The sequence below is a fragment of the Sesamum indicum genome, linkage group LG1 (genome assembly GCF_000512975.1).
Source record: "Sesamum indicum cultivar Zhongzhi No. 13 linkage group LG1, S_indicum_v1.0, whole genome shotgun sequence".
Classification (NCBI taxonomy): Eukaryota; Viridiplantae; Streptophyta; class Magnoliopsida; order Lamiales; family Pedaliaceae; genus Sesamum; species Sesamum indicum.
In genome coordinates this window covers 11,069,821-11,091,398 of record NC_026145.1, presented here as the reverse complement: position 1 = coordinate 11,091,398, position 21,578 = coordinate 11,069,821, and the positions used below count along the sequence as shown (strand labels likewise).

Below are 21,578 nucleotides of genomic sequence, written 5' to 3'. Positions count from 1 at the left end.
CGTGGAATTTTTCAAAATTTTTCCAGGGAGCCGCAGGTAGCAGCTAGGATAGTTATGGAAGAAATTAGATGGAAGCTTCTAAATTCATTATAATCCGACCTCTCTTGAAATAATTTTGATCTTTTGAATATGGAGGACTCTACGGTCTCAACTTTCCTATGAACAAAAGGTTAGTGGAATACATGTTTAACAGTCATGCCATTGCACGTCCTTGCCCCAAGGTTGGTATGTCCGATAATGCATCATCTTCCAACATTTCAATACACCATCAAGTGGCCATCACCATAATACTATGAATCTAACCTAAATACAACTCATATTTCTGCAATCAACCTCATTGTTGTGAGCAATGATAAAGCAGTCTAATAATAACATCTTATTTTTATAAAAGATAGATTAAGAATTCGAGTTCTATGAAATAGTTGGGAAACTAATTTTCATCATTCTTAAGAGGAGAGAGAGATGGAATTCATTGTGCGTGAGGAACGATGAACTAGCTCAATTGTAGCATCTTATTCTTATAAAAAATAGATCGCAAAATACAGGTGGAGAATTTTTTTCTTTTTATTTTTTTAATTTAAAGAAAAATTGAACCATTTCTCGATTTATGCATGTCATCCTTACGCAAATGCCATGCTAATCCTCTCTATATCGTTCAACTTTTATCAGTGATAGGAAAATTGATAAACTAGCTTTGATCCTTCTTAAAAGGGCAAAAAAATGATCAAACCCCCATTGTTTGTTGGGGACGAACAAGTGATCTAACTATACCATAGGTTACGTGTTCGAGTTCTAGGTTTGAAGCTCATCCATTTATACAGTTTTTTACAGACATTTTACTGGAAAACTTTGACACGCAAACGGATTAAAACTGATATCTGTCCAATTATCCAATATAAAGGAACCCTTAAAGAGAGAATATTTTCCTAACTGCAAATAGTAACATTGCATGCGCTTTTTCCCCTTCCTGACTAAGCTGCAAGGCCCAATCTTCACCAAAGATTGCAATGCAGCTAGCGAGCTTTCTCACATTAACCAAATTTTAAAGATTGAACAAAAAAATCTGAAGTAAATGCACTGTGCAACAGGGGAAAGTCAAAGAAAAATCACATTTCGTCCGAGCCATACATATGATATCCCCAAAACAGGCTCAACGAATCAGAAAATTGGAGAAATTTGTACAAAACAGACTTCATGCTGTATTTACACGGCATCTCAAGCTTCTGTATCTTTATCCACAGAGGAGGGAGGAAAACGCACTTTCATCCTATTGGTATTTGTATTTCGTTCGGGGTACAAGGAAGTGTATTCCAACAGCCATGTTCATATTGTTTGATTCGATCATTCAGTTTAACTGGTTTGTGCCGCACATTCACATGGTTGAAATTTGATCCACAGAGCTATGCAGCTATATGAAGCAGCATGATATTAATCCATATTCTAGTGACCGGAATTCCCCAAAAGGCGCTGAACTGCAGCATGGACGTTTCCTGCAGTGGCAATCAATGCCCTGATGTTTTCTTGACTATCGATGAAGCCCATTTCCCGTAACTGAGAGAGCTGAGTTGCATACAGCTCTTCAGGGGGCACTGCCATAATATATGAGAAGGAATACAAAAATGATGAAGTACAATTAGATTGGAAACAAACAGCAAGGTGGAAGATTAGAGAAAGGGAGGGAGATGTAACCTTGAGATCTGTTTGGAGCAGTGAAGCCTCCGCCCGTCCCAAGTCCACCAAACATGTTCATCAGCATATTTAATCCCAGGTTGTCTTCTGTTCCAGCGGTTATTTGATGGCCAATACATTATTAAACAATGACAAAAATAACAAGAAAAATTATGCAAGTGCAACCATCATCATAGTTAACTTAGCATCTCGATGGCGTTTGGAGTACATAGTCCTCTAACATGTTAAAAGATGCATTTGGTGGTACAATACATTTTAATCAAGTAATATCAATAGATCCATTTGCAAAATTAAAAAATAATTGAATTTCATATTAGCTTTCACATGGTGCGATTATCAAAATTCTATTTCTAAAAAGCTTATTTGGATAAAAAAACTTCCATGAAACGGTTCAAAGATTTAATGTAGTGCACTGGACAAAGAGTTCTACAGTGTTCTAAAAGGTGAAGTGACTTTGCCACAAGCACATCTTAAATACTCCATATCCAATGGAAATCCAGGATCAAGCAAATAAAAGTGAATCTTGAGCTTAGTGCTTACTGCATAGAAAGACACTATCATACTTTCCAAGAAAAGAAAAGCAACATAAATTCATACTAACTAGATTTTACTAAATGTAGCATCAAATGTGGAACTTCTAATAATAGTAATAATCTAGAAATTACCAACAAGTAGGATCTATAAATAGAAGATGCAGAGCATGTTCCGAGGCGTAAGAATAATACCTGTTCCCAAAGCATTTTGACCTGATTCTCTGCAATATACAGCAGCAAAGTTAATCTACTAAGACAGCAGATTGTCAGACATGCAATGCAGAATATAAAACCTGGAATTTGGATGTATCATGTCATAAGTCCTACAGACTCAGGCCAACTATTAGAACACACTGATAATACCTATTCAAATGGAATCAGGTAATCCACTAAAACATGTTGGAAGACTTGAAAGTTGATGATATAGTTTCACAATAGTTTCTCAAGATTGACAGAACAATTTGGGGGGGGGGGGGGGTTGGGGGGGGGGGGGGGAATCACGCTTACCTAGGCGTCTGCTGCCGACCAATCTGAGATGAAAGAGCTTGGTTAAATGTCAAAAGTTGCTGATACAGGAGCAAAAGTGAAAGGGAGTCAATGGTCTAAACGAAATGGGGCAAAGTAACTACTATGGCAGGAAATAAGATAAAAGAAATCCATAAGATAGAGTTTTCATGCTGGATTCATCTCAAAGCTCCGCATGCATACAAACCACTGAAATAGGGATATAATAAAGCAAGGATATATTGGGGGTTGGGGGCAGAGAGACCCAATAATTTACCTGCATCATCTCAGGGGAAGTCATTTGACGAACAAATTCAGGATTTTGCGTCATATCTCTAAGCTGCGGACTGGAATCAAGCATGTTCTGTAGGTGTACATTAAGACCAAGAATCTAGAGATATGGAAAATAAGTTTAGGGGAAACACAAAAAAAAGAAACAGAAAGCAAAGGCAACAAAGCAAACAATTCAGTTATCAAATAGCAATTAAGCAGAATTAACACCTGATTCATGTACTGAGGATTGGATAAGAGACTATGCATCATCTGGGACATGGTTGGATTCTGCAGTAACTGATTAAAAGAGAAGTCTGGCATAGAACCCAGAATATGCCCAGAATCCTGGCAATCAAGTCCATCAAAGCCACCAGGTGATGTAGGCCTTGCATCCCCAATAGGATTCGACCGTGCACTTGAGTTTGTTTGCATGCCTGCAGCTCCAATATTCAGTTAATAACACATACAACCTTTCTTCACCCTTGTGAAACAATCAAAGCGACTGCCAAACTTGGAATTGTAGCCATTTTGAAAATCAAACTACTGCAAATCTGACATGTCAAAATCAACTTTGGAACAAATTCAAGGCAGTTTGCCTGAAAATAGCAGAACATATCAGCTTCATGAAGTGGTTTCAACCGTTCTCTTCTTCTGGTTTATTTATTTAAAGTCCATTTTGGTCCGTCCTATTGTCTCAAGAAAATGTAAATCACTTTTTAGAAATGCCGAAAAAAGATTAAGAACTTTTCAATGTGCAGAAACAACAGACAGTTGAACTCCATATGCGATCACTTCATCTTCTAAGGAATTTATTAGAAGAGAAGTAGAGAACTATATGATCTAATGTACAGCAGCAGAAGTTCCAAACCAGCTATCTTACTCATTGAGAAACAAGTTATACATCAAAGTAAAAGAACTGTGAGGATTTTGCAGCCAAAGCAACAATCATATCAATAAACAGTGAGGAAAAGTGGAGGGCTTACTGTCAGAAGAGGCCCAAGGATTGGGAAGTGGATTTGTATTTGGAGCAGAGGCATTGACCATAGTTTCAGATCCAATAGTTGTAGGATTAGCCAAGTTCTCTCTGCCAGAACCTCCACCTTGAGCTCCCAATAGAGCATCAAATGGATTTGATACCACATCAGATCTACTGTCACCAGCCAAGGTTGTTGCATTCAGGAAAGGTTCTTGCACATTTTCATACATTCGCCTCAGCATGTTAAAACCCTCAGGAGTGGATTCAATATTGCGCATTGCCCTGTCTGTGTTGCGCATCATTTCACGCATTAGTTCAGGGTTTCGTGCAGCCTCCATAGTTTGACGGAGGGTTCCAGGATCATTAAGTATGTGCCTAAGCTCTGGGTTACGATCCATAATTTCACGAATCTGAGGATTGTCCATGATGAAGTTGCGGATAGTTTCAGGATTGTTCATTAAATCCTGCAAAAGAGGCATATTCAAAATATCTCCCATTGTGTTGGGGTTTTGACTTAACTGCTGCCGCAGTTGTTCTATTTCTGGCGCTGCAGATCCAAATAAACCACCACCAGCACTTCCTAATCCATTAAAACCAAGTCCAGGCGATAATAAAGATACTCCAAGTGGTCCACCATCATTAGAACCTATACTTGTCACTGGAACTGAATTAGTACTGGTAACTCCAGAATCAGCTCTAGCTGTACTGTTCATGGGGGCAGCTGAGGCAAAACCTCGAATCAAGTGGACAGTGTGATCTGCCTCAAGACCTGTCAACAAACAATAAGAATGGTTTAAATGTTCATATATCATTTTGACAGCTAATGAAATTTGTGTTTTCTTAGTAAATGCGCACAAATAAGTAAGCAAGAGAAAAAGTTATTTTAAGAGTTGATCAAGGAAGAAAAAAGAAACAAAGTTAAACACTCAAAATATAGATGATGAGTCAGAAGTATTTTATACTATTTAGTACGTACGTTTGACATGACAGCAGCAACCACCTGCATGGCTCTTCATCACAGGACATGCCAACCAATGTCTAATATAAGTTTCTACTTTCACTAAAAAAAAGTTAAGTGCACTCGAGTTAACTACCTGCCTCATCCACAACTAATACTAATAAATATTCAGTTGCATCATGTTTCTGCATAATGTCAAGTGCATTACTCTAACAATGGTCTAACGTTATTTTTTTCCAAAATACTTCTTAAGCATCCTAATCATATAGTAAGTCCCAAGTGTCACATAAGCAGCCCTGTGTTGAGAATCAAGATATCCGCTGATCTTAAATCTCCTGTCCAAATGCTGAAAACTTGCAATCTTTAACATATATTCATGTCATACCAGTAAACCAGTTGTAGCTGATAACAAACACAGATACTCGAGGAGAAGAATCAATTAATATCAATTCATATCGGGGTAGAAGTTCCACAAGCTTTTGGATTGACACTAAATCAACAATTTGCATATTCATTATGTCACTGATGTAGAAGTAGTGTTAACTAGAAAAGTTGCAGCTTCAGTCAACTCAACATAAATATCCTTGAAGAGGTAACATGAAAGAGTATTGATATCTTCATCGGCTTTAACTAACCAGTCACTATTTCTTCTACATAATATTTTCAGAAGACTCCATTTGGCCCTGGATTTCATTTCAACAAGCAAAACAATGATAAAATTAAGGACTTGTCTTGTTCCAGGGTAAGGAGCAAATTTGAAATAATACAAATATTGAGAAGCTGCAATATCTCATATCTACATTCTGTATATTGGGCATCACAGAACATATTTCTCAATTTTTTTCCTTTACCCCGGCTAAAGAATGCTTTTTTGGTTGTAAATCAATGTTCATGAAAAGAATTTATGATTCCAAGTCTTCATCTAAAAAGTGTTCACCCATAATTTTCGTGCTTGGTCGAGCACACAACATCAATTCATTCTGAAAATTTCAACTCTTTGAACTACTCAATGACATCCTTAATTGCAATTAGAAGAAAGACTCAAGACATATGAAAATCTCACTTGATTGAAGTGTCATACGCAGAAAGACATTTGTAGATATCTATCGTACTTGCTTGAGGTGTCATGCTCTATTACAGTCTTCAGCCCCGATTGCATAACTACCCAAACCATATAAATTCGCTCACGATGATCAGATTTCAACGACTATACTGTAATGATGACTACTTCCCACCGTATTTCCACTAAAATTAAATAAAGAGGAGGGACTCCAAACATTAAACTTGCGTTAAATTAAAAACGAATCGCAAAAACTAATAGATTACCGTAGCTCTGAAGGGTTTGATCGTCTTTCAGTATGCGGCCTTTGTATATTAAGCGCTGCCGCTGAGGAGGAATTTCACATTTCTGAGCTACGATAGACTTGAAAAATTCAACAGTTGAGTCCAATTTCACCTGCACCGCGAACTCCGACCCGTACGAGCAACGGATATTCACCGTCTCTTCCTCGTTGCTTGAATCTCCTCCGTCATTGCCAGCATCTCCGCCGCCCATTCTACTTCTGCTATTTCGATCAGAAACTTGAAGAATATAGAAAATCGGAAAGGAAAGATCGACGGAGGAATTTAAGGCCCCAACCTCTAAGGCTCAATGGGCTCGCTTTTCGCCTCTTCTCCTTTTCCTTGTTTTTCACCTTTTTCATCTCATCGAACAAAAATGTAAAATGGTCTTTAATTTCTATTTACTTTTTCATTTCTCCCCAAAAACGGAAGCCTTTGTTGATTTCTTTATTGTTTTTACTATTAATAAAATGGAAGGAAAATATAATAAATATCTTTATATATAATAAATATATATATATGAAATAAAATATCTTTAAGTATATTTTATTTTCCATTATCTCTTCAAAATTAACTATTAATAATTTTTATTAAAAAATTAGGATTAATTTATTTTATCAATTTACTAACTGGTTATTCATTTTATCTTTCTTATCCTTTATTTAAATTATGTAAATATAATAAAAAAATAATATTATTCATAATGTATCGAATGTGTTTTAAAATTATATAATTCTGAGTTGGAATTTAAATTATATTAAAAGTTCAAGGGACTAAATTGAAACTTTATCAAATATTTGGTGTTAAATTATATAAATTTAAAAAGTTAGGGATCAAACTGTAGTTTAACAAAATGTGCATGTGTTATATTAATTGCTATAATACTAAAGAGTTGATGATAAAATAATAAAATAATTACATTTGAGAAATATTATATTTGTTAAAAGTGAATATAAAAATTTTCGGATATTATTAAAGACGATAACTATAAAATATAAGGGGTTTGATAAAATAAAATTTTATTAGTTAATTGACAATTATTTTATATATACATATATACTTAGAAAGCTTATGATTATAGTTATTTAAAAAAAAGCAAAACTGAAATTTAAATTCCGGCAGCAATAAAACATTAGAACATTAATAAAAAAGGTGCAAATATTATTTAATATTTTATTTAAAATTTATTGTATTATCAATATATTGATTATACGTATTATAATTTAATAATACGAAAATACAATAGAAGATCGAACCATTTCTTTTACTAACTATTAAATAATAATTAATAAAAAGAAAGGAAAAAGTGGAGTCGTTAGTGAAGGTAACAACTCCATGTTAATACCTTCTCTAACGACTTGCTCGAGTCATTACATAAAGTAACAACTTTGGCATATTTTTTAAAAATAAAATTAGAGTCGGTATTTGATATGATGATTTCAAAACTTCATTAAAAAAAATAAAAAATTGGGCAAGCACTCATAAAAGCTAAGGAAGCGAATAGAGTTAGATACTCCAATAGTCACAACCGTAAATAACGAATATTAGGTGTTGTGAGTTTCATTGTGCGTAGTATTGTATCGAATGCATTAAGTATTCTACTTTAGATATAAGCTCACAATACTAAAATTTAAAGGAATTGACAGGAGTGCGTGTAAGTGGCCGAGCATGTGGTTTAATTAGATGCAAAGGGAATAATCTTCCAAGGACTTGACATGACACGAATCATCTCGAAAAAGAGGGACACCTTCGAAAACACAACAAGTGGTGTGTGAGTGTAGTCAGCTCGTGCAATAAAGTGTTGTTGGGCTAAGTCAGCATTCTTGATTTGAAATATGGATTGCTTGTTAAATCCTGTAATTTGTGTGAAAATACGATATTATAAACTTTGAGGATAAAAGAATTTTAGAAAACTTAATAATAATATTAAGTCTGTGTTATATGTAAATACAAATAAATTATATATAATTTAAAAAAGTAAAAATATATTTTATATTATATATATTACAGAAAGAATAATAATTGGACGGATTGGAGCCCAAATCACTAAAACCTGATGCTCTAGGACCTGCTTCGGACTTCAGAACACACCCCCAATGAGGGCGGGTCCGGGTACGAGCTGGACCCGTTTCCGACCCGGACCCCAACCAATTCTGGCCCGATGGCATCCCCACTTTTAATTTCTACGTCATTTTCTTTCGATATTACGCGCTCTTTTCTCGTCTCCACTCGAAGTAGCCAGTTACAATGAAACCAACCACAGCTGCCATGCCCTGATCAACTCCTTCTCATGGCGTTGTCGCAGCCCTCCAAAGCTAAGACCTTTATATACCGCATGAAATCATTTATGACTCACAAGGTGAACGTTTTAGGGATTTTGAATTATTTTTCTGGCAGACATTTATTCAAACACCTGCTTCGCAATTGTTATTTCAAATGGAAAATTTATTTTTCTCTTTTTGTTGATACTAAGATGGGCTTGTGTAATTTTCTTGTTTTACAGAGTTCCAAGTGCAGCTCCATCGAAGTCGTCGGTCGAGCTCAGTTCTCTTCTGATTCGGGTGGATGTTCTAGCGCAGGTCTCGAGTTTTTTTAACAAACTTGGAAAGCTGTTAACGTGGTTTTAAGCCTTAGAAATGCAATAAGAAGTGCTTCCATTCAATTTTGTACGAACTTTATACAAATTCAATCCCATGGACGTAATACTGTTGATCTAAACACACTATATCTGTTCGTTTAAATTATTTTCTTGTCCTTTTGGTGTTTGGGTAATTATCTCAATTTTCACTTTTCTTCATTTCAGCGAAAACAAATTGTGATTCACTACTTGCATTGCCAATTATCTAACTAATTTGATGGTTGTTTTCTTGGATTTGAAATTTGGACGGTGTTTTAGACCAAGTTGAGTTTGCAAAATGGAGAAAGTTGGACTCAAGGAGGTTGGGGATAGCAAAGTCAATGATATCCATTCCTTCTTGGACAGTTCTAAGGAATCTACAAGCTGCAGGTGCTGTTCTTCTATGCACTTATAAGAAGCTATCTTTATTACTTCTTGTGCTGGAAGATGTGAAAACTAATATTCTTACTAAAGTTAAACTCTTTACATCTAGTGCCATTTGCGGAAGTAGGCTTTTAGCCAAAATCCCGTCCATGACAACTGCATAGATTTCTTTATGCATAATTCTTGTGATGTGAATATTGTCCATGTAAGGAAGGGAAGCTGTAAATATTTCCTTGATGATTCAGTTAAATATTGCAACCAGTTTTAGACAACAAACATCATGGTATTGGATATTTGCAATTGTTCAGCCAACTTATTTCACCATAGATCTGACAATACAGTTACAAGTCTTTTGTCCCAGTGAAATTTACTCCTTTGTGAATTAAATGTGGTATTTGAGTTCCTTGTTAATTCCCATCTAACTTTGTTCATATTGTTTGTTACCATGCCAAAGTTGTTCTTGGTTATTTTTGCATTGCCGTTTCATATGTGCCCTTTGCATGATTTTAATATATAAAGTGGTATCTCTTTTTATGATAGTGATCACTTAGCCCAGAGGCCTATTTCAGGATCAATATAATTTCATTATCGCCTTTTATCTGGAAATTGAGATTTTTGGCCCGGGCCCCATTTAATATTTTAACGACCACCTCCCCATGAGTTTGAGGAAAGGGGCATACCAGGATGAACTGCATTGACGATTTTGGTTTGGTTTACGATGAGTGGAGATCACTGCAACAACTACAGTATAAGTTGACCCTTCATCAGTTGAGCAGTGGTAATTAATTTACGCTGGGATAGCGATTCTAGCAATAAAAATTGTGAAGTATATGTCGGGCTCAAGTACCTTTTGACTAATAATAATTTGTTTATCTGAGAAATTATGGTTGATTACACTTTGCCCCAAACAACTTTCAGAACTACACTTAGCCCCTTCGAGAATTCTCCGCTCCGTTAGGGTTTGGACAAAAAATGCCGATGTCACCAAAAAAATTACATAAACTTTTCAATTTTATCCCTCATTCAATATTTTCTAATTTACATTTTTATACTTGTAAGGGGGTAACTGTATATAAAGTCAAATGGGTCTAATTGTAACAATATATTGTTTGTGAATTATAGCCATCCGATAAAAGGTAGTTGTTGATGAATGGAAAAACTATTAATTTTTTTATCCTTTTCTTACTTCCTATATATGGGGTGAGGTTAACACCATTGTTGCATTTATTTCTTGAAAATTTCTTATTCAAATTCTTCATCTAGTGTTGTAGGATCTTATAGAAGATATATTGAAAATGTCAATACTTTGTCACTCGTGTATTCCATATAAAGTTATATTACTTTTTCAACATTTTAACAATTAGACATTATTCGAGAATAATGTTTATCACAATTACATCCCCGTGGCCTTATATATATTACATTTACCTCCTTTACAACTATAAACACATTACTAGGGAAATGTTGAATGAGGGGTAAAATTGAAAGCTTATGAATTTTTTTCTAGCTGATGTCAGGTTTTTTTGTCCAAACCTTAGTGGAAGAGGGTCAATTGTAAATGGATAAATATTGTAGGATGTATAACACTTTGCATTTTCAGAAAGGTCCAAGTGTCGTTAACCCGAAAAATTATTTTTGTAAAACAGTTCAATTTGAAAACCAAATGGCAAGTTCCATAAAGCGGGCATGGGCATAGTATCTTCGAGATGACATTTGCATCCAGTTCAAATTCTTTGAATTATTTTGTGGTGGTGTCCTGTAAACAACATAAAAAGAAAGAAGGGAAACGTGAGAACTGGTTCCTATCGAGAGAATACAGAAGATGCTGCTAGTCTGGCATGGTTTTTTCAAGATTCTTTTCCCTGAAGGATCTGAAAGTAACTAATGCTTTCAGTGGGAAGTTTATCCCCATAAAATATATTATTGAACAGTTGAAAACATACTTTATATCTGATCATGAAATCTACTGATTGATTGTTCTCTTGCCTTTCAATATCACTCCCTAGTCCCTTCAGATTTATATTGTAGTAGCATATATTTATAATTTATTATACTTATACCCCGAGTACCTTCTTGTTGCAAACATGTCTAGTTGTCTCGTTGCTGAAGCTAAAATATGCAGGATTTGAGGCCTACTTAGTTGGTGGATGCGTTAGGGACTTACTTCTCAATAAGGTACCAAAAGACTTCGATGTGATCACGACGGCAAGACTTAAGCAGGTTGTTTTTAGTGTGTTTAGTTGTTTGATTGATTGTTGAATAAAAGTCTACTAGCCTGCTTCAAACTATATATATATATTTGAATGTATCTTGTGTAGGTGAAAAAGAAGTTTCGCCGTGCAATAATTGTTGGAAAACGGTTTCCAATATGTAGGGTCACTATAAAAGACTCTGTGGTGGAGGTTAGTGCTGATCTATCTGCTTTTTGTGTTTCTGCGTACATCTCTATTTGTTCAGAGTATTCTTGTTGACCTGATCAACAAACTTTGTCCTATCATAATTGGTCAAACACTTTCTTCCTTCTGTTTTCAGGTTTCAAGTTTCGAGACTGTAGCTGAACGATCTAAAACAAAACAAGTTGGCATCTCTCATAAACCCACCAGTTGTGATCCAAGGGACTTTGTTCGCTGGAAGAATTGCATGCATAGAGACTTTACGGTTAACAGGTTAATCCTTTACTTTTCTGGCTTCAAATTACTTTCAATCCAATTTCCTTCCGAGGAAGGGTACCCCAGTATGCTGTCAACCTCATTGAGGTATTGAATAACTTCGGCAGGATTTGAGTATGTGCATGGTCCATGAAATCAATAATACTAGATAGTTCTTGTTATATGAAACATCTTCCTTCGCGTTACCTTCTTATTGTCCATGTAATTGATGGAATTATGCAGAGGGTTAATACTAGAGAGCTGAAGACCCAATCATGCGAAGCTAATCCATTGATTATCATGAGATTTATTCTTTAAATTTTATTTTATGCTTTGATCTGTGCTTATTCCAGTTCTTATATGCGAGTATATTCTAAAGATATCATTCTAATGCTGGTAATGCACCTAAAAAGTTGGTACTTAAATGATCAAAATTCGAATTAAATATTTTATGATAGCCAAGTTCCAGTGAAAGAAACTGCATTTAAGATAGTTCCTTGAGCTAATTTGGTAAAATACTACTTGTAATTAGGGGAGAGAAATTACCAAGGGTTGGCTGACAGAAAATTTTATTTGGGAGCTTCAGAGATGAGATTGCTGTATTTACCTAATCTTTTACCGCATCCAAGAGAACAGGAGGAGAAAACCATTACTAGAATATGTGGTAATTCAGGTTCCTGCTGGAGCTACTGGATGCTGGTTTATACTGCTAAAGTTGCTTAAAGTTGTTGAATGGCATTTTACAGATAGCTGTATTCTTATATCATTTGTTGTAATAAAATAAATTTTCTGTATTGTGTATGTTACCTTATTTTTCTGAGGCTATGAACTAACAGAATGCTAATTGATAAGTTTGAAACAGCTTACTATTTGATCCCTTTGTTGATGTAATCTTTGACTACACCAATGCAATTGAGGACTTGAGGTCTTTGAAGGTGAGCTCTATTGCCTTGTACAATGTTAATCTTGTTAAGTTAATTGTTTGTTAAGTTGTTCTTTTGTGGCACAAACAGCTAAGGACTGTAATACCAGCTCACTTGTCATTCAAAGAGGATGGAGGTTATTGTATCTTACGCTTCAAATCCAGTATACTTGATTAAATATGTGTAGACATAACCTTTCTGATAATCATGTTCCTTTTTCAGCCAGGATTCTCCGTGGGTTGAGAATTGCAGCGCGACTCAACTTATCATTTTCTAAAGAGACTGAGGCTGCTATATATAGTCTCTCTCCGTTGGTTGCTCAACTTTGCAAGGTAATCGTAAAATTTCTGAGATTAGATCTATTCACCAAGATATCTGATCCACTGTCTTTGTTTATGATGACGAAATGGTCGAGAAGATTTTCATTTTCATTTCTTCGCTTGAACATTTTCAATTCAAAACATCTTGCTTTCTCCTTATGGAACTTCTATGATGTGCTTTATGTCCATAGTTGTTCTCCTATTAACTTATGAAACCTTTTGTGATCCACTTTATGTTCATAAAATGCTTTGAATGATGCAATTCTTCTGTTTCAGTCTAGAATGAGTATGCAGTTGAATTCTATGCTACTATATAATGCAATTCTTCTTCTTCAGTCTAGAATCAATCTGGAGATGAATTATATGCTATCATATGGAGCTGCTGAGCCTTCTCTTCTTTTGCTGAAAAGGTTCAAACTGCTCGAGATTTTGCTACCATTTCATGTAAGCTTATTTTGTCTAAAAGTCAAAACTGTTTGAGCTGAGCATCTTCAAGTCTGTCTCAATATATCGCAGGCAGTATACCTTGAGCAGGTGGACAATCGAGATGGCGTACGGTCCTTAATGTTAATGGTTAGCTTTCTTTGTCTACTGCAGCATATAGTTGCTTCCTTTCTTCCTATCATCAATCCTAGTTTATCCAATCATTTGTTTTTTTCATCGTTTATTCTCTCCTTCTGAGACGTGATTGTTGACTATTTCATTCCTTTCCAGAAGCTATTTTTCAATTTGGATCAGTTGATTACTTGTGACCGGCCTTGTGATGATAGTTTGTGGTGAGTCGTTCTTTTTGTTTATATATTTTCTTTAAATTGAAAATAACATGTGTACATATGTGTGTGCGAGCGTGTTTGCACACATATATAATATATGGGCCAATCTGTGGATGCTAACCTATTAGGTAAGCAAAGTTCCCATCTTTCTTCCCTGAATAATCTTGAACACATGGTGCTTTGCAAGGAAGTTTGGATAATCAATAACAATAGAATGTAAACAGGAATATTACAAAAAATTAATCTACGTGTATTATAAATGTGAATGATTCGACATGTTTTATGCTTTAATAGATTATAAATTGTACAAATTAAGTAATTTTAACTAGTTTTGATAATAATATTTTTTAATTACTTATGTAGTTGAATTTAGATAAAATTCTAATAAAAATAAATTATAGTAAAGAGTTTTGTTCATAAACTAATTAACACGGTACTCCATAGATGTTGATGGGCACATTGATAGTCTTTCATTTTATTGTAGGGCTATTTTAGGCTTCTTTGTACCAATGTAAGAAAAATACGACTTCGTCATGCATTCAAAAGCATGTTATGCACAAATATTTCTAATCTAGTTCAGAAAAGGAAGGAAATTCCCCTCCAAATAAATGCAGTTGTTGATTTTCCATAAAACCCTGGGCAATTGAATTATTTTACCATAGAAACAAATCTTCCCAATTTTAAAGTATGATTTCACATGAAAAGCAATGTGCACATTGGTGTCATGGATGAGAAACCATTTTGATCACCCAACTATTCCTTGATATGATTTATTGTTGATCTTCTGAGAGGATCAATTATGCAGGGTTACAGTTAGATCTGGATGTGGTTCAATTAAAGGCATAGGCTTGACTTACCATCAGTATAATAATATCTGGGGCTTTATATTATAACTGGATGCGGGTACTTTTGTACTATGCATTGGGGGCAAAAGGCCACCGTTCTGCACCTCAGGAAAAAAAAAAATGAAACTTGGTTTGCTACTATTCCCTACTGAGCAGAGAATCGTGCCCCCTTCTGAAGCTCATTAAGGGTGTCTCTTGCCCCTTGGTCAAGGTTGCAGTGCAAAATGCTAACATAATGAACTTTGGGAGTATAATTAAAAGGTCATGGGTTTCATGCCAGGACCTCTGACCAGGGATAAGTGCAACTCTAATGAACTTTGAGGAGATTTAATGCTTTTTTGATTTCTTTGGAAGGTTTATATCTATTTATTTATCGAGCTGAAGTCCAAAAGTTGCATTTGACTGCGGAAGAATCTGTCCATCGTGGACCATTTGAGCATATGGGATGAGCATATCTCCTAAGTGTTGTTGGACGTTTGTTCAGAAATTTTTGTGTGATTGTATATTATCATTTAAGATTTGATGTCAACTGTTATGTGCTCTTACAACTTCTGGTTGTGTTGTTTTTAAGTACTTTTGAGATAGTAATCCCTGAAACTAGTTAAAGGGGCCACCCTTGTACTGCTTCCTTCACCAGTATAGATTTACATTTTATGCCTTGATAATGTCCAAATGAATGTTGCAAGTAAATTAATTCATAAAACATTTTGTATTGAGTGACTATCTCGTGAAAAAGTTTAATCTATTAACCTATTAGACAAAAGGATCATTTAATAATATCACTAACATGCCTTTATGTGGATGTGAATCATTTTATGAAGTCTAACACAAAAATAATTCCAAGGGCTGTCTATGAGTTTCAAAAGTTAGTACTCCTTGTTTGGGGTGACTTGCATACTATGCTGAATAACCACCTTATCTAAAAACTTTAAAACTATAAGGGTGAAAATCATTTGATGCTTAATATTTCTAACAATTAGGTCTAAGTCATTTCTTCTATTGGTTTAGAGACCTGTTGCCTAATATTTTTTCCTTTTCACTGGTCTTTATGGGACAGGGTTGCGATCCTGGCATTTCACCTGGCACTGTTTAGGAATCCTCAACATTCTCTTGTGGTTTTGACCTTTGCTTCACTTCTCTATCATGGAACGTGGGAGGAAAGTATTAAGTTTGCTAGAGAAAATGCTCTAGCTACACGAATATATGTGCCTGAAATTTTAGATTCTCCTGACTACCTAGCTGATGATGAAATAGCTGAAAGAGTAACTCAGTTTGCCCGGCAAGTGAAAAATTCTGTAGATGTTCTCGTCAACATGGACTGCCTCTTGAAAGCAATGACCAGGTTCCCGGAATCTCCATGCTCTGGTTTAGTAAGTAGTCTGTTTTTTATTTTAAAGATTACTCCTTAATAAGGAAATGGTTGAAAGGGTGTTTGATATATCATTTTGCAAATTCATCCTGGCCTTTCTTGGGTACTTATTAGTGGAACGATTATGTTTTCAGGTTTTTGTACCCCAGAATATGGGGAAAAGAGTCAAACATATGTATAACATTCTGGCAGAAAACATCACATCCTTGGAAGCTGAAAAGAGAAATCTAGAGATAGATTACGGCTTGTTGACAGTGGGGAATGTAGATGAGGTTAGGTTCGTGCTTGGTAAGATAATACTTAGAACTCTGATTTGCGGGGCAACTTCAGAAAGAGGAGAGACAAGAGCAAAAAGAGATGATGATATACAAGCTACGGATTCACCACGAGAATTGGAGGTTTCTGAACAGATCCGAGGGACACTAGTCCGTCTTAACGAAGTCGACCCCATTGGCAATAATGAAAACAAGCGGAAAAAAGCACCAGCTAATTATGACCCATCACCCAAAAGTGCTCGTAAATCAAGGCTGTTGGAGAGCAGCAGCATTGCTGCCGATTACAAATCAAGTGGTGAACAGGGGAGTGAGAGGTCTAAGATAAGCAGTCGGAGTTGTTTGGCCGCCAAACAAGATTGAGAAGGATGAAAATCTGACGGTTGAGATAAAAAGGACAGTGCCGTTGCTTTCTGGCATTTCAAGTTAGCGGTTAAGATAGACTGCAGGAGGATTATGTTGATTCCCCTGTAGCCCCAAGCTAGTTGTTTTATTCAATAGATGATAAGCCATAAATCTCCGCACATGGAAAGAAATATCTGCAAAATGCGGTTGGTGATGAAGGATTTTCGAAGGTCGTCTTTACATGCCTGACTGTGTTATTCGACCCGCCTCACTACTACAAAAGGGGCTCGTAAATTTTGTCGCTCGCTGAACTGCCTGTTTTTCTCAGAACTCCGAAATCATTTCACAATTTGCCTTCTATGTAGGGAATGGTATTGGACTAGAGTTAAGGTCAGAAGGAGAAAATATGAGTATTGAGTTGTTATGTTTCCAATTCTTTCTTGTTCCTTAATACCCAAATATGTATTTGAAGGGAGGTATTTGAGAGAGGAAAAACATTTTTGCCCACCGAAAGTGTAGATGCGATAGCAAAAAGATGTATTGAACAGGTCAAGATCACCCTCTACATTGGTCACACTGGCGCATTCCCCGAGTTGGAATGGTTTTATCGAGTCTTATCGTGTTTTGAATGTTTAAATTTTGAACAATTGAATCCATGTAATTCGTTTTATTTCTTTTTCAATTGGAAGTGTCAAATTATCAAAGTTCGAGAGAGAGAGAGAGAGAGAGAGAGAGAGAGATGAGTTGTTGGGAGTATAAGATGAGATTTCATGGTCCAATAGATGTAATGCGACTGCACGAATTCTAAATCAACTCTAAAGTTTGAAACTAGATGTCCAAAGCATGAATCTACCTTTTCTTGTGTATTCCACTGCCTTTTATGAGATGTCTTATGGACCTTACGTATTGATATATTTTTAATATTTCTTTTCTCTCTTTTTCTCTCGTCCTTCCATTTGCCCACAACTTTCTTTTTTCTTTTATATATATATATATATATATAACTTAGATCGAAATGTAATGGGGAAAAATAAAAATGCTGCCTAAAGAAAAAAAAATTATAGCATTTTAAATTCTTAAATAGGCCAGTGTCCCGGGTTCAGATCTAGCCCAATTCGACCTGATCTGGCCATTCGGAATCACCATTGTCTATTCATCAAAATTTAGAAGGTGGAATTTCAGCACAGGGATTCGCTATCGCAAATATATAGACATTTGGTCCTTTATCTTTTCTAAAATCATATGGGGTCAAAGGTGTGTATTATGTGAGATAATATACTTTGTATTTCACATTGAACTACTAATTTAAGCATTGCATAATTTTAGAACGAAATATTCCCAATAACTTTTCAATGTTTGCTTGTTTTCTCAAATCCCAATGCTTATCCGAGATTTTACTATTCTTTCAGATCTCAACAATCTCAACCCACATAAAAAAGTTATTCAACTCATCACTCATAATTGATCGAAGTCTGTTAAGCTTACAATTTTCCCGTAAAATTTTGAAGTCTACATAATGGTGTAAGTAAAATATTTGAGAAGCTTTATATTTCAATAATAGGATTTACACTATATAAGCTTCAAAATAAGCAAGCTCTTAACATAAGTTGAAACCCTAGAAATCAAGCATCAATGAGGGGTCAGAAGCAGTAGCCACATACAAGTATTGAGCCTCCGGCTAACTTTAAAACTGGCGTATGTGGTACATTTGATGTATGTTCAAAATTTATATTTTATTATATAGATTTAATTAAATGAAATAAAAACATTAAAATGAACAGCCTATTAAAACTACTACAATATTTTAAATTTAAATGTATATCAGTATAACTATTAATAAAAGCAAGTGATATAGAGATGATTATTAGGAGTTATTTGATGGTACTTTAGTCAAAACATATATTCACAATCAATTTAGCAAGTGATGCTACTTTACCTGAGTGATACTTTATCATGGGCTCGATCCTCCCTAAATCCGAAAATGGAGAAAAAAAAAAAGAAAAAGAAAAAACCAGTTTCTTTTTCTATTAGGTTTGATGTTACAAAATGTGGTAAATATGTCCAAAATCTTTGTCCAATCAGCGGAAAACCTTTTATCGCACTTTGACGTTCATTACAGATTAACATTATAATCATATCTAAAACCTTTGTCCAATTCGTGAAAAATCTTAATGAAGTGTCTTTACAGATTAATAATATTATAATCATATCTAAAACCTTTGTCCATTTCGTGAAAAATCTTTTACCATACTTCATTGTTACATATTAATATTATAACCATGCTATTATAGTACGCAATCGCACTTTGTAATAACAGTTTCATTTAATACATTTTTTTCATTTTAAAAAGAAAAGGTGTCATTTTTTAATTATAATATAATTTAATATATTTTTCCATCTACACTATAATATAAAAAAGACTCTGTCACTTTTTAATTATAATTTAATTTAATATACTTTTCCAATCTATACTATAATATAAAAAAGACTTTGTACACTCACAAAAGGCAATCAGTGATACCATCTCATCAATGTTAAATATGACAATTATTCCCCGAATTAAGTAATTTTAAAAATTAATTGTAATTCTTTTTTTCCCTTACAAAAGTAATTCTACATATTTTAATACCACTATATCAATTCTTTCGATTGTGTCAATATTACCTTTTCTTTTTTGAGTGGGAACTCCTGAATTGCCTTACTTAGGCTTTTTTAGTCTGAGCCATCAGATACGGCAGCATATGAAGCCCCGCTTAATCTCACAGCAGCTTCACCATATTCCAGCCATGCTGATGGTCTAAGCAATTCTCACAACACAGGAAACCTTCCACTCTTAATAATCATGAGGGTCCATTTGTTCTTCCCGCAGCCAAACAAACAAGAATATGCTTGAAGCAACTCTAACCTAAACATACATTTGATTCATTCCCACATCCTAGAGCTAACTAAAGCCATCAACTGTAGGTGACTTTCCTCTATGTCTTTTTAATGTTTCATTCCAACGTCTTTATAAGGGTGATGAAATGCAATATATTTGAATAAGTTTAAGATTCAAATATAATTTCGTCACAGGTCATTTTCTGTGGTTGGTTGTTTGGTGAATGAAAACTACCTTCCACCGACTAAAATACGACAACAGTATTGCAGACAGTAATTATCATCAACACATAGCCATTCCAAGATACTTTGGGAAGCCATAAGCTTTCCAACTCTTAATTATATCAACTTATTATAGATAAGCAAGAAAACAACAGCTCCTCACATTCTGCTAAACCTCGATCGACCATATTACCTAGATCTCACAATTCCAACGAAAAAGAAAACAAAATCATTAGGCGTATCTAAAGAGCAAGTGGGGTGGCAATCAAAACAAAGCTACAATATCAAGAATCAAGAAGATAAAGATAATACCAATTCTTAACTGTCATGCCTAGCCTGGAAATCCTTCATGAAGCTAACCAACTTCTCAACTCCAGCCAAAGGCATTGCATTGTATATGGAAGCCCTCATGCCGCCAACCGATCTGTGCCCCTTGAGCTGCACCATCTTCTCCTTGGCCGCCTCCTTTATGAATTCCGCCTCCAATTCCGGCTTTGCCAGAGTGAACGGAACGTTCATCAGCGACCTCACACTCTTCTCCACTGGGCACCTGTAAAAACCTTTGCTCCCATCAATGGCGTCATACAAGATCCCAGCCTTCTTCACGTTCTTCTTCTCCACTTCACTTAGCCCCCCCTGGGCAATCAGATCCCTAAACACAAGCCCACACATATAAATCCCGTAGCACGGAGGCGTGTTGTACAACGAATTGTTATCAGCGTGGATCTTGTAATCCAACATCACTGGCGTAATCGGCTGAGAATTTCCGATCAAATCTGATCTAATGATCACTATGGTAACCCCAGATGGGCCCACGTTCTTCTGGGCTCCGGCATAGATCACCCCGAATTTAGTCACGTCCACCGGCTTCGAGCAAAAATTTGACGACATATCAGCTACAAGAAGTGTACTTTCACCGGCCGGCTTCGGGTAATCCTTAAATTCAACCCCGTGAATGGTTTCATTGGCGCAAATATGCAAATACTTGGCGCCAGGCGTCTGCTCGAGGGCGTCGAAGGCGGGGATTTTGGTGTATTTTTCAGATTTGCCGCTCCAAATGGTCTTGGGTTTGCAGTATTTTGCAGCTTCTTTGAAAGCCTTGTCTCCCCAAGATCCCGTGACGACGTAATCAACCACGTCGTCGGGATTGCAGAGATTGAGCGGGACAGCGGCGAATTGAGTAGTCGCGCCACCCTGGAGGAAGAGGACGGAATAATTAGAGGGGATATCAAGGAGGGTTCGGAGATCTGATTCTGCTTTCTGGATGATGGAGAGGAATTCTTTGCCGCGGTGGCTCATCTCCATGACGGACATGCCGCAGCCGTTCCAGTTGTAGAGCTCAGATTGGGCCTTGAGGAGGACGTTCTCGGGGAGTGTGGCGGGACCGGCTGCGAAGTTGAAGACGCGATCTGACGACGAGGAGGCCGCGGTGGCGGCGGAAGGTGTCTGGAGGGTGGTTGATGAGCAGGTGATGGAAAATGCCTTGCGGGCGGCGCAGTTGGATGGAAGAGAGAGGTTTGAGGGGAAGGCCCCCACTTGGGCGGTGGTGCTGACGGAGGCGGCTGCTTTGATGTGGCGGAAGGTGGTGTCTGCGGCGGCGGACATGGCTACGGTGGTCATCTTGGCCTTCTTTCTCCTGTTAGTACAAAAGAATAGAGAAGATTATCGGCGGCGGTGGGATAAAAGTGTGCAATCAGTTTATATAGGGA

General features: G+C 36.1%; 3 protein-coding genes across 5 annotated transcripts; 1 reads left to right on the top strand and 2 right to left on the bottom strand.

The window, feature by feature from the left end:
- Nucleotides 971-6,668, bottom strand: LOC105162727 (ubiquitin domain-containing protein DSK2b). Of its 3 annotated transcripts, XM_011080844.2 has the most exons (9): nucleotides 6,573-6,668; nucleotides 6,260-6,495; nucleotides 3,983-4,744; nucleotides 3,228-3,433; nucleotides 3,004-3,117; nucleotides 2,730-2,788; nucleotides 2,415-2,443; nucleotides 1,690-1,776; nucleotides 971-1,589 (listed from the first exon to the last, which is right to left on the bottom strand). In XM_011080844.2, exons 2-9 carry the CDS (start codon nucleotides 6,486-6,488, stop codon nucleotides 1,441-1,443), a joined length of 1,635 nt encoding a protein of 544 aa, XP_011079146.1. In that variant the 5' UTR covers nucleotides 6,489-6,495; nucleotides 6,573-6,668; the 3' UTR covers nucleotides 971-1,440. The 3 variants fall into 3 exon arrangements, with proteins under 3 accessions (XP_011079146.1, XP_011079136.1, XP_020550873.1); XM_011080834.2 differs by having other exon boundaries at nucleotides 6,260-6,663; XM_020695214.1 differs by having other exon boundaries at nucleotides 1,690-1,773; nucleotides 6,260-6,663.
- LOC105162718 (multifunctional CCA protein) lies at nucleotides 8,416-17,452 on the top strand. The gene is made up of 14 exons (XM_011080822.2): nucleotides 8,416-8,633; nucleotides 8,778-8,853; nucleotides 9,171-9,281; nucleotides 11,398-11,495; nucleotides 11,594-11,677; nucleotides 11,808-11,941; nucleotides 12,786-12,858; nucleotides 12,937-12,982; nucleotides 13,069-13,178; nucleotides 13,503-13,610; nucleotides 13,683-13,739; nucleotides 13,881-13,942; nucleotides 15,842-16,154; nucleotides 16,288-17,452. Exons 1-14 carry the CDS (start codon nucleotides 8,565-8,567, stop codon nucleotides 16,786-16,788), a joined length of 1,842 nt encoding a protein of 613 aa, XP_011079124.1. The 5' UTR covers nucleotides 8,416-8,564; the 3' UTR covers nucleotides 16,789-17,452.
- On the bottom strand, nucleotides 19,917-21,567 carry LOC105162711 (phosphoserine aminotransferase 2, chloroplastic). The gene has a single exon (XM_011080813.2). The coding sequence runs from the start codon at nucleotides 21,487-21,489 to the stop codon at nucleotides 20,188-20,190; it is 1,302 nt and encodes a 433-aa protein (XP_011079115.1). The 5' UTR covers nucleotides 21,490-21,567; the 3' UTR covers nucleotides 19,917-20,187.